The sequence below is a fragment of the Mus caroli genome, unplaced genomic scaffold (genome assembly GCF_978045245.1).
Source record: "Mus caroli unplaced genomic scaffold, Mus_caroli_1 scaffold_4, whole genome shotgun sequence".
In the NCBI taxonomy this organism is placed as follows: domain Eukaryota; kingdom Metazoa; phylum Chordata; class Mammalia; order Rodentia; family Muridae; genus Mus; species Mus caroli.
In genome coordinates, this window is record NW_028227259.1 from 107257176 (window position 1) to 107269820 (window position 12645).

The following is a 12645-nucleotide window of genomic DNA, read 5'->3' on the forward strand; positions in this document are numbered from 1 at the left end:
GGTCAGGAAGCAGGAGCTGATGCAGAGGCCATGGAGGAATGTTCTTTATTGACTTGCCTCCCCTGGCTTGCTCACCCTGCTCTCTTATAGAACTCAAGACTACCAGCCCAGGGATGGTCCCACCCACAAGGGGCCCTTCCCCCTTGATCACTAATTGAGAAAATGCCCCACAGCTGGATCTCATGGAAGCACTTCCCCAACTGAAGCTCCTTTCTCTGTGGTAATTCCAGCTTGTGTCAAGTTGACACACAAAACCAGCCAGTGCACCCCCAAACTCCAAAATAGAGTATAATTCAACTCCAACTTCGACAACCTTAGAGTTGTGCAGACAAAATGAGGGAAAACAATTTTAGTCTTTTTTTTTCATTTTATTTTATACTGGACATTGACAGATTATAGCTGTTTTGATGGATCATAAAATGATATTGAATGTGTATAAGGCAGAATGAGTAAATGAAGCTAATTAAAATATCTATAAGGGGCATTGAATAAAAGAAGTAATGAATGATAATCAGCAATCAGCAAATTCATGAGTGTCTCCTTGACAAAGTGTGAGTGTTTCTGTGGCCAGCCAAAGGAAGACAAACTCAGCTCAGTCACTTCATCTCTAAGGCCACTGAAGTTGTGACTTACTGATTAATTAATTTGTGTGCAGGTGGCTATGTGTATGTGGTACCTCCCTGTGCCTGATGAGTGCACACATGTGGAGGTCAGAGAGCACCTCAGGGCACTGCTCTTCAGGGCTTTGACACTGAGTGACTTGCTGGCCTGGGTCTTCCCTAAGTCTGCTGGGCTGCTGCCTAGAGGTCTTCAGGGCCCAGCTTTCTCCTCCTTTCATCTTGCTCAGATTCTCAGCACAGGCCCCCATGCCTGGCTTCTGTGGGTTCTGAGGATGGAACTCAGGTCCGCACACTTGTGACTGACAACGTTCCTACCTGAGCCATTCCCACAGGCCCAGTGAACTATTAACTCTTGAGACTTGGGCTCTCTCCAAATCAGGATGTCCTTTAAAACTATTCATGAGCAATTTAGATACAAGTACCCATTTAGAGAGTCAATAACTGTTAGAGAAATGTTAGATTACTGATGATTGTGATAATTAATATAGCCCAAACATGATCAAGTCTAGCAGCACACTCTTCCAAGAGATGAGGAGGCTGAGAAGTTAGGTTTCAAAGAAAAGAGAGCAGATACCTACTAAGTAGATGATGTTTCTCTGCTGCCTTTCTTTCTACTTTTAAGGCATCAAAACTATGTCTCAAACCTTTGCTGGATTAAAATAAATTGAGCTTGAGAATCAAGGTTGGGGTGTCCTGGCCTTGTCCTCACTGCAGGAGTCCTGAGTGGGACAAGGACAGTCCTGTACACCTGATGGCAACACCTCAGGGAGTGAGACGTGTTGTAGCAGCAGGTGGGAGGGGGGATTCAGCTCCTAATCATTGTCAGTCCATTCGTGGTTGAGTCCTGATTCATCCACTGCACAGCAGAACTCCAAAAGCAGCACACGGTGAAACGAAATAGTTCTGTTTCTGCTCAACCATGACTGGTACTGAGGCAGACGTCCTGTTTTCAGGAGAGTCGGGAGACTTAGCATTTCATATTGCCCAGTCCTAGCTTCTCATTCATGTTGTAAAAATAGAAGTTATCTTTCATGCCTCCCGTCACAAAAAAAAAAAAAAGTCTCACTAAATGTAACAACAGCTCTCCTGCTGGCAATGCTTTAAGCAAAACATGATGTAATGATATTACTTTATTATTTGTAAGGAGTAATATAGTTATTGATAAAAGATATTGTTAGAAAGTCAGCACATCTCATATTGCTCAAGTGAATTCAATAAAATTTAATTTAAAACAACATGCACATATTTTTGTGACTATTTAGCATCTGAAAATTTTTATTTTCTATGGTTTCTGTGATTTCTTACAGACACTTCAAAGACTGAAAATTTGCAGGGATTATAATCAACAGCCTGGGGTCAAGAGGCCTTGATGGTGGGCTCATTTGATTACTAATTCAAGTTACCAAAGGTCTTTGAGCAGTATATAGAAGCAGAAATTAAGATGTCACCACACCTGGCTGGTGGCCAGAATAAACACTTCAGAGTAGAGAAGGCCTGTGTGGTGCCCTGGGAAAGATGTGCCTAAGAGGGAGTTTGAAAGTAACCAGGACCTGATAACTCTGCCTCTGAGAATAAGTACATCATTGTCTTCACATTACTAGAGAAGTGAAGCAGACATCAAGCTATAGGAACAAAAGAGAAATGTGTATTTTTATCAAATGCCATATCTACACTAGGAGGAAATCAAATGCTGTGAATATACAGGCAGTCTTCTGCTGTGTCTAGCTTTCTGAAAGCGCTGCAGACAAGGCTTGCTGTGTTCCCATGGGCCACAGCCTAAGCAAGATAACCTGGAGTCCACGAGACAGCTCACACCTCGCCCATTGTTCCTTTGCTTCAAGAGGACAGTTACTAGAAACAAACTCTACACCTGTGTCCAATTACACAAGCTGTTTGCTTGAAAATAGGTTCAAACACAAAGAGTCATTTTGAATTTCTTAAATGGATGAAATTTCAATAAAATTTTACTAATAATTTTTGAGGTTTAAGAACTATGTAAAGCATATTTGGTTAGTGTTACTGACTGGGTAGTTTTGTTTTTTTTAAGAGTTAATGCCTGGAACAAATACACTGGATTGTGAACACTAAGAAAATAATTCCAATTCCTACTGTTGACCAGTGTTATCCCCAGATGCTCAAGTCGGGGATTCAGCTTGCTCATTTTCCACCCAAGGCAGATCAGAGCTGCAACCAATTAGACAAATGAAACACTGCTCATTTGTTCTTTCACAGAGCACATATTTTGTGGAGTCCATGTCAAATACTATTGTGAATGAACAAGAGGCAAATCCCAGAATTGCTCAAAAAGACCAATGGGGAGAAGGTAGGAGACTTCATCATATTGGCTCATTCTTGTGTAAAACTCCTGTCATGACATCTTTGGCTAGAGAACTGATATCCCTGGGCACATGGGTTAGAAGAGATATGAATAGTTATCTCTGTGACCTGGTGTGAAAATGGCTCCAACAAGAGTCTAAGAAATGTTTCTGGCCAAGTACAAAAGCCTTTTCTAGTGGGAAAAGAGGAGTGATCTATCAGCCACACACATAACAAGTCAAGTAAGGTATGTGTGGGAGAAAGAGAGTCAGGGTAGCATGGCCATACCTAATGGGAACAGCTAAAGCCATGAAGCCAGCATAGATGCTTGTCCAAGATCCAGCAATGCCAGGCCAAGTGATGCAATCACCATTGTGCGGTCTTCCACTTTTGGTCTTGATAACCATGTATTGCATGCTTGGTAGGCTTTTAATATGTATACGACTTGGGGATATTGGACTGATGGGGAATTTCTTATGAATCACTTATGCCTTCTCCAGGACTACTTACTTCCCCAGGAAATTCCTAAGCATACTACCTGTGCCCCCCTCCCCACCTCTATCTCACCCCCGCCCCGATTTTAGAGAGATATCCTTATCTGGCCCTATTTGCAGGTCTTCCTTATGCCCTGGAGGTTGTGATTCAAATAAAAACACCAGAGACGTCCTTTTGAGACTCTGACTCCAAGACACTCTTGTAACTCCTGTCCCTGTGATTACTCAGGAACAAGATAATCAAGACAAAGTAAGCTTAAAAGGGTCAACAAGATTCAATGGGCTAGAGGGGTTGGCAGCAGATCAGACTAGAAGCCTCTTCCTGCTATATGCTCGGGTGATTAAATGGCATATAAGATTAGGGACTGAAGATGGTATGTACCTTGAGGAAGAGATACAGCAAGAAAGTTAGATTGGCCGGCATTATCTCTTCCTTTCACAGGGCCTTATATTGATGGGCAAAAGTAGTGTGGATAAATGATTAAAAAATAAGTATTAAGACCTCCCCTTCTACGACACATGCTCTACTATGTTCATAGCAGCCTTATTTATAATAGCCAGAAGCTGGAAAGAACCCAGATGCCCCTCAACAGAGGAATGGATACAGAAATTATGGTACATTTACACAATGGAGTACTACTCAGCTATTAAAAAGAATGAATTTATGAAATTCCTAGCCAAATGGATGGACCTGGAGGGCATCATCTTGAGTGAGGTAACACAATCACAAAGGAACTCACACAATATGTATTCACTGATAAGTGGATATTAGCCCAAAACTTAGGATACCCAAGATATAAGATACAATTTGCTAAACGCATGAAACTCAAGAAGAATGAAGACCAAAGTGTGGACACTATGCCCCTTCTTAGAATTGGGAACAAAACATCCATGGAAGGAGTTACAGAGACAAAGTTTGGAGCTGTGATGAAAGTATGGACCATCTAGAGACTGCCATATCCAGGGATCCATCCCATAATCAGCTTCCAAACACTGACACCATTTCATACACTAGCAAAATTTTGCTGAAAGGACCCAGATATAGCTGTCTCTTGTGAGACTATGCCAGGGCCTAGCAAACACAGAAGTGGATGCTCACAGTCAGCTATTGGATGGATCACAGGGCTCCGAATGGAGAAGCTAGAGAAAGTACCCAAGGAGTTAAAGGGATCTGCAACCCTATAGGGGGAACAACCTGATGAACTAACCAGTACCCCGGAGCTCTTGTCTCTAGCTGCATATGTATCGAAAGATGGCCTAGTCGGCCATCACTGGAAAGAGAGGCCCATTGGACTTGCAAACTTTATATGCCCCAATACAGGGGAATGCCAGGGCCAAAAGAATGGGAATGGGTGGGTAGGGAAGTGGGGGGGGGTGGTATGGGGGACTTTTGGGATAGCATTGGAAATGTAATTGAGGAAAATACGTAATAAAAAATATTAAAAATTTAAAAAAATAAATTTTAAACACTTTAACGGTGCTAAAGATAAAAAAAAAAGACCTCCCCATCTTAGAGAAGTTAGCTTATTCAGGGCTGCTGTGGTATTGTATGACCAAGGAACAAAAGAATACCAAGATTAGACATATAAATAAATTCTACAAAGATATAAACATTGCATGATGGCAGAAATTAAATAATAACTACAGAAGCTTTGGCCTGAAGGTTTTTCTTTGGCCTAATAATGATTAATAGTCTGGACATTAAAATACACTGCTTGGGACATAACAATCTGCTCAGGCTGACTTGGAGGTTTTTTGTTTTTGTTTTTGTTTGTTTGTTTGTTTCTGTCTAGTGCCCTTGAAACCACATGAGCTACCAACCTTTGAAGTGGTGGTTATGCTTTGGCAAAATATGCTTCTAGATTCTTTAAAATTTTTGGTTGATAAGGAAAATAATTGTAAAAGATAACTCTGTTCTGTCACAGATTATCAATAATGACTAATCTATGACCAAGAGGTCTAGAGACAAAAATTAAATGATCTATGTTTTGGAACAACATGAATCGATCACTGACTACTGAGTTCAGTATAAATAAACACCCTGACTGCCTGTCATTCAAGCTGCAGGATTCCTCCTGACCACCATGTCTGACGTACTCCTCCTTTGCCAGCCAACTCCTTATCTCTTCTGCAGGACCTGGCCATCACCAGGACTGATCTCTGGCAGCAAGGAGTGAGGAATCCCAGGGGAGCTGTCTTTAGAGTGTTAGATAATAAAAGCTGTAAAATGAGGATTTGGGGCTATATCCTATGAGATGCAAAGACTTTGAAAGATGCTGGGGGAAGACTTGTCCTGTTTTTAGTAACATGATCACACATAACTCAAATGCCTCCCTTACTGGTGTTTTAGGGTTAAATCATTTAGGTCTGGGCAAGGGCAGGTGCTCTTACAGTAATTCAAACAAAAGAGGGGGTGGCTTGGGTGGAAGTGGTAGTAGAGCAATGGTAAGAGATAGTGGTAGTACAGCCCAGATTGAGTTACATTCAGCTGAGTCTGCTGATTTGCTGGATGTGAGGGAATGCTCATAAAATGATCCCATGGTTCTATTCTGATTGGAAAGATGTAGTCAGCATTTCCTTAACTGGAGCAAAGACAATGGAGAGAGGAATGAGGTAAGCAAGATTTGGTGTTTTATGGTCTCTGAGGGAAGTTCCTTATGTAGCTCAAGTTGACCTTGAACTCATGGTTCCCCAACCTCAGCCTCCATTGTGCTGGGGGTTACACCACTGCACTAACCAGGGATTAGCTTTGAATCAGTATGGTTTTGCATGCTTTCTTGACATCTAATTGGAGATACAGAACCAGGCAGTAGCACGCATGAATCCGGCTTAGAGGAACAACTGTGTGAGTTCTCGAGGTCATGCTCACGTTCAGAGCTCATAGGCACAGGAGAATGAGTAGAAGCTCAGCGGCTTGTGACTCTTACAAAGTTAGCTCATTCCAACCGTGCTTCCAAAACTCCGCAAGTGCAGGTTCATCTGATTCCTGTTACAATCTCAGAGGGGGGGGGGTGCTATTGTTTTCCCTTTTACAAATTGGGAAACTGAGGCACGGAAATATTGAGGAATCCACTCACTGGCAAGGAAGCATCTCATAAATGGTACCTCGGCTTTTCGAACTATGCCATCTGCATCCTGAACTTTTGTTAGAGTAGAGATCCCACCTAAGGGTTTGAGCCTCAGGCCCTATGACACTTAGAGATAAAGGAGTTGAGGCCCACCATAAGTCTTAGAATGTGGATCAAACACTTTCCTGGGCCTGAGGAATCCTACTCATGTCTAGGGAGCATGAGGGCCATAGAAACTAAGTAAAGCCAAAACACTGTTCCCTTTGCAGTGGAGAGAGTTGTATGAAATAACAGAGCAGGCATGTTGCCTCGTACACCTGCTATGAGTGGGGTGCATACCATCCAGTCCACAGCTCAGCTCAGTGAGAAGCAGCAGTAAGTACACACAGAGAGATGGAAGCACAGCTCTCTGCTTTCCCTGGGAAAATGGTGAGCTGACAGTTCCTCACCAGATCTCCAGCAATGCTTAAGAGTAAAAGAAAGGACTACAGTGAAATCCTAACGGCTGTCTGAGACTAGCACTGTTCTGTACCCACCACCTCTTTGTCTAGGGGCCCCAAATAACTTCAGCTGCAGTGTTTGCATGAGTGCAAAGATGCAGAGGTACTGGCTTCACACAACACCAACCATTGTGGCTACCTTCCTGCTCTCCCTTTGTTGGCCACTGACATTGAGTTGTTGTGGATTTATTTTATTTTATTTTCTAGCCTATGTAAAACTAACTGAATGGCACATGTAGGTAGCAAGAGGTAGCCATCGGAGATGCTTCATTTGGGAATCAGGAACAGCCATTCAGTTTCCTGGTGCTTTGATGATCAATGCCATACCCTAAGAAATTAGACAGAAATGCTAAAACGCTGAAGTACAACTGAAATCTCACTGGAGATCACTTTATAGACTGATTAATTATAAACTCATTCAGAAAGGCGTCTTCATGTCTAAGCTTTCCTAAATAAACTAGAAACAGGGATAAAACCTAAATGTTCACTTGTACTTTCCTAAAAAAAAAATTAAATTAAATTAAAAATAAAAAACTTTTACTGTTCCATAAATAAAAACTTGGTATGCTTCATATGAACATGGAATGGCAAAAGTGAAATACAAGGGAGTGTACTGTACCTTGTTTTACCTGTAAGGAACACACACCTGACAAAAGGCAATTTTCACATCCAAGGTTGGTTCACTGCAGTAGTATAAGAAATGGAGGCTCATAAATACCTACAGGGAACAAAATCAGGTGATGAGTTTCCAGGGCACATATTTAATATATCAATTTATAATCATCTGAGATCATGAACAGCACAGACGCATATTAAGTCTCACTTATATTTGTAAAAGGTATTTTTCACAAATTATAAATATAATATAATACAATGCAGTAAAACATTTTGTCAGGTATAGTGATCAATATCATCATATTATGCCAGGAACCATGAAGGAAAAAGCTAGCACAAAAAGAGATAAAATTTTTAAACATGATGTTTTTTGGGGGGAAAGCAAGTTTGAAATTTCCTTATTAAAGATTTAAAATATACAAAAATAATATAGCACCCATTATTTTAAGTATACATAACTACAGGAAAAAGAAAAGTGGGTACTCTATTAATAATTGCTTGGTCTTGGTGGAAATTAGATTTTTTTAATTATACTATTTTCTGTGAGTTTGCAATATTTAACAATTCTGCAAGGTTACAAGAGGAGGAAACCCTTATGGCAATGAAAACAGAGACAGCCTCAGAAGAAGCTGACAGTTTCGCCCATTTAATTAAACACATTTTTTAACACTGTTGCATGCAAGGCAGCATTCTGTGAGATCAAAGGATTTTTAAAAGGAGCACAGAGGTACAACTTCTGTTTCTGGCATATGATTGATTAGGTGTCCTGAAAACTACTCTGAAGTCAAAATTCCTACCAAAAAAAAATGTTAGATGAGAGACATAAAAGATTGTAAGACACCTAGTTAAACTTCTCAAAGGGGGCAAGAAATGTTCTGAGAAGCTGAGAACGTTGTGGTGCGGGCGCAGAGACACACAGGAGCCAAGGCTACTGCTTGGCTCTTACCAGCTGATGGCTAGAATATTGAGTTTTAAAGGGATTAGGCAGAGGACAGGAAACAAGCTGCCATCTACCCGGATGGGAGGTGACACTGGGGATAACCACCAGAGCCTTGCTCAAGGAAATTTTAAAGCAACTTGATAAGGAAGCCGAATAATCCAGAAGCAAGGTTTGAGTTGCTAGAATCATGTTTGGTATTGGTCTTTGATGTGCATTCATCTTCCATAGAAGGAAGAATAAAAAGATAAAAAGATTTAAATATCCTCAAGTAAAGAACAATCGGGCCCTTGTGCGGCTCGGTGAGAGAAGCATGCTGCTGAAAACACAAGATCATTGTAGAAAATAGGTATTGATGAGTAGAATAACGAGCCTAGAAGGAGACAGAGCCAAACATGGAGACAAATGTATGTTACCGTCTACATTGTAGACATCTGGGAAAATGAGAAAGTGTGTGTTGCGTTATGAATGAGGCAAGTGGTCAGTCCCATGGGAAGGAAAGTCAGCTCCTATTGAAAGAACGCAGATGTTCCTTATTCTGCATTTGTGCATGGGATTCTTGCATGTGTGCATGCTTTGCAAACAGAAACCTTGGTTCCTTTTGTTCCAGTCTTAAGGAAGGCTTTATTTATAACAGACAGGCTTGAAAGTATCTCCCTCTTAGAGAAAATAGGAGATCCAATCCATCCAATGAAAGCGAGTGACTGCCTTGGATAAAAGTTAGTCATGCAACTGACACCATATAAAGGACCCAAGGCTCCTAAGCTCAATGTTCTTCTGCAATATGCAGCCTAATGCACTTGTGATAGTTTCCACCCTGCTCTGCATCACTCTGTGGAAACTGAGGCCAAGAAGCTGTTCTGGGTGTTGACCCTGTAGATTCTGGATGAGTCATTGCCAGGAGCAGCAAAGAACCTGTATTGGGTCCAGGAACCTTGTGTTATCTGCCATTACCCAGGAAATGAGAGCAGGCTATCTTGGAAACATGGTAATATCTCAGATTCTCTACAAGCCTGAATTCTTAACTCAGGTTATATAGAAAAAAATCCAAATAAGGTTAAAAACCCTCAGAAACGGTCAAAGTTTATATATTCTAAATTGCAAATAATATTACAGAAGGAAATATAATCAATGTCAGAGGCATAAATAGCATGTAGATATGCTAAAGTATAAAGGAAATTATTGCTCGGCTATATTAAATTTAGTAAGTCTGATTATGAAAACATCTAATACGTTTTGTTTTCTAGTCGGCCACATATCTGGGAAATATTTAAAACACACCATCGATGGAAAATATATCCAGAATCTATTAAATAACTTTTTTAAAAAAATGAAGAAAAACTCAGAGAATCCAGTAGGAAAAAAAATGAGCTAGACAAATTGCAAACACTTTATTAAAACATGCCCATAAACACATGATGTGTAAGATGGAACCACAGCGAACTCTGAATTCATACCAATAAAATGATCGGCAGCTGAGATGAGATGTTTCAGGATTCACAAGGTGAGCCTGCAGAAGGCAGCGTCTGCCAACTCTGAGAGCTACACAACTGGAAATGAATCCGAGAGAAGCAGCCTGGTTTCCTCAAGCTGGGCACAACGTACAATCCAGCAAATCCCTATCTACACCCAACGAAGAGACTCTCTTGTGCTTTTCCTCAGGCTACACAGACAAGAGAGCTCACCCAATGTCTTCGCAACAGCAGACTACATAACAAAAACCAAAACGTAGAAAAAATATCCACAGACACAACAGTGAAGAGGTAGGTTGTGTTGCTTAGTAGAATTCAATGCGGTGATGAAGTGGACTTTTAAAGTAGCCATTGTCAGCATCCTCAAATCTCTTTAAACACTGACTAAAACAGACCTGGTTTCATTTAGGAAATGTAGGAGCTTTACACAGCTTAGCAACATGGAAGGAGTTTACCTATAACCGTAACTCGTGGACTTATTTCTGTTCTGCAACTCCTCTCAAAAAGATTTTGTGCTTTTTATGTATGGGGGCCGATTATTTTAAAGTTTTGTTTTCGTGAGCATGGATATTTTATGCAAATCTGATTGGTTCATTTCCCAAATGCTTATTGCTAAAAACAGACTACTTTCTGTAGGTGACCATAGGTCCTGCAGGTTGGTGCATTGACTTCTTAGATCTGGTGTCTGGTGGGCTGTTTTGGACTTTGCTCCCACAGAGAAAGCAGGCTGGTTTCTGTGGCCATCCCGCGGCTCCTGGCTTGCTGGTCTTTGCCTGGAGGAGCTCAGGTGGTGTGGGTTTGCTCCTAACTGAAGCATTCCCTCCAGCACTTGGGAGGGATCTTGTGAGACTGAAAAGTCACAGCAACCCAGGTGGCAACCCATGGGAGCTGTAAGCCTGAAGTTCTCTGTCGGGTAGTTAACTGAGCAGGTCAGAGAATCTTCCCCATAGTTAAGGCTTTTCTGGGATACAGTTGTTTCAGTCATTCATACTTCTGCAAGTAAGCCCTCACCTGGGCTCCTGTTAGGAATGCCAATAAAAATCCTTGGTTCATTAAATTGATCTTCAGTGCAATCGTTACTTAGGTTTGTTATGGGGTCGTGTGTGTGTGTGTGTGTGTGTGTGTGTGTGTGTGTGTTATTTCTTCCCATGAAAAGTTTGTCACACACTTTAGTCCAACAGGTGAGCATCTTATTCATTGTTTGTTTTGCTTGTTCTCGCAAGTCTCTTCTGCATTTCCAACTTACAGTCATTTGCAATTCTCGTTTGTATTTTCAACTTACTGTCATTTAGCTCCAAACAGTGTTGGCACACTTCACTTACAGCTTTTGAACCTTACAGCAATGACTTTCATTCCCACTCAAATCAGTCAAGACACTTTACTTACGTTTGTTATAAACATTGCTATGCATTGCCTTTGTCATGCTTGGAATTGTGTTTTCAAGAAATGACAAGATCACAAAGAAAGAATTTTAAGGATAGCATTTTTATACCTTTAATGTTTTTTCTTTCTTAAGCATGCATGTTTTAGATGCTACTATAAATGTTGGTTTAATTTTGTTGTTTTGTTTCCCAAAATGCTTATTTCTGTGAATTGAAATATTTTATTCCATTGTGGTTGCATGTATCAAATTGGAGAGTTCTCCCTAGTCCTTTGTGGTTGTGTCTTCTCCCGGTGCCCTGTCCCGTCTCACACACGAGATTACATAATACTCTCAATTCTGTCCACACGTTTGCTCCGAGCAGGTTATGACCTCCTTCAAGGAAATGAACCCCAGGACCTAACAGAGCCCTTCCTATTTGTCTGATGTCAAGTAAATGTTTATCGAATAGAAAGGGATCTAAATGAAAAACAAACAAAACCTCTTTCCTTCTCTGGCCCAAGTCTAAGTATTTTCATTATCCCTGCAAATTGAGGACTGTCAATTTCCAGTAAGGTCAGGTAAAGGGACTCACAACAGACTGAAGAGTCTCATTGGGTATGACGTCAGAAATGTTCTCCAGCACAGCCGGTTAGTTCTGTACTGCTGGGGTGGACATGGGGAAATAATAGCCTTCATTACACCCACTGAAAGAAATAACGTGTTTAAATCTTTAATGACTGAGTGTTCTCGCTATGAAAAGCAAGCTTGCTGACCTTTCCTGGTTTGTATTACAATGCCTCCAAATGCCGTACCAAGGCTGAATAAGTCACTTTGGGGCTTTATTGTTCCAAGAGACGAGTACTCAGTATGATAATATCAGCGAGCTGTAAAAACTTGTTTGGAAATCATATTTCTTGAAACTAAGGGTAGAGAGCTTGTTGGCACCATTGTGCAATAGAAATGATCTTTATTGTTTATTGTCCAAACTGTAAGAATGAGACACTTGCTAAATTGTTAAGTTGAACTGGTGAAACGTGTCTTCCATAAATAACAGCATGGTTGGTGTCCTAATAGCTTAAGTTCCCACTGGAATTCTTTTTAGTCTTTTGCATATAATGAGAGAACCCTTTTGAGTATGGGTAGACAGTGTATTTAGGGTTCTGTTGTTGTTTTTGTAATTCATAGCTATCTTATTCACAGGTATCCCACCCAAACTATGGTGGCTTAAAAAGCCATAAATGGAAAAACTGAAAAGAAATC

General features: G+C 40.8%; 1 protein-coding gene across 4 annotated transcripts in view; it reads right to left on the reverse strand.

The window, feature by feature from the left end:
- The window catches only part of Mapk10 (mitogen-activated protein kinase 10), a 313083-nt gene that overhangs the window by 149389 nt on the left and 151049 nt on the right, over positions 1-12645 (reverse strand). For 2 of the 4 annotated variants that reach the window (XM_021162159.3, XM_021162155.3), the window contains exon 3: positions 7645-7716. The exons of 1 other annotated variant lie outside the window; for it this stretch is intronic. In XM_021162159.3, the coding sequence (XP_021017818.1) occupies positions 7645-7710 (66 nt within the window). In that variant the 5' untranslated portion in view covers positions 7711-7716. Of the gene's footprint in view, positions 1-7617; positions 7717-12645 lie in introns of all 4 variants that reach the window. One more of the 4 variants, XM_021162158.3, reaches the window with a different exon arrangement.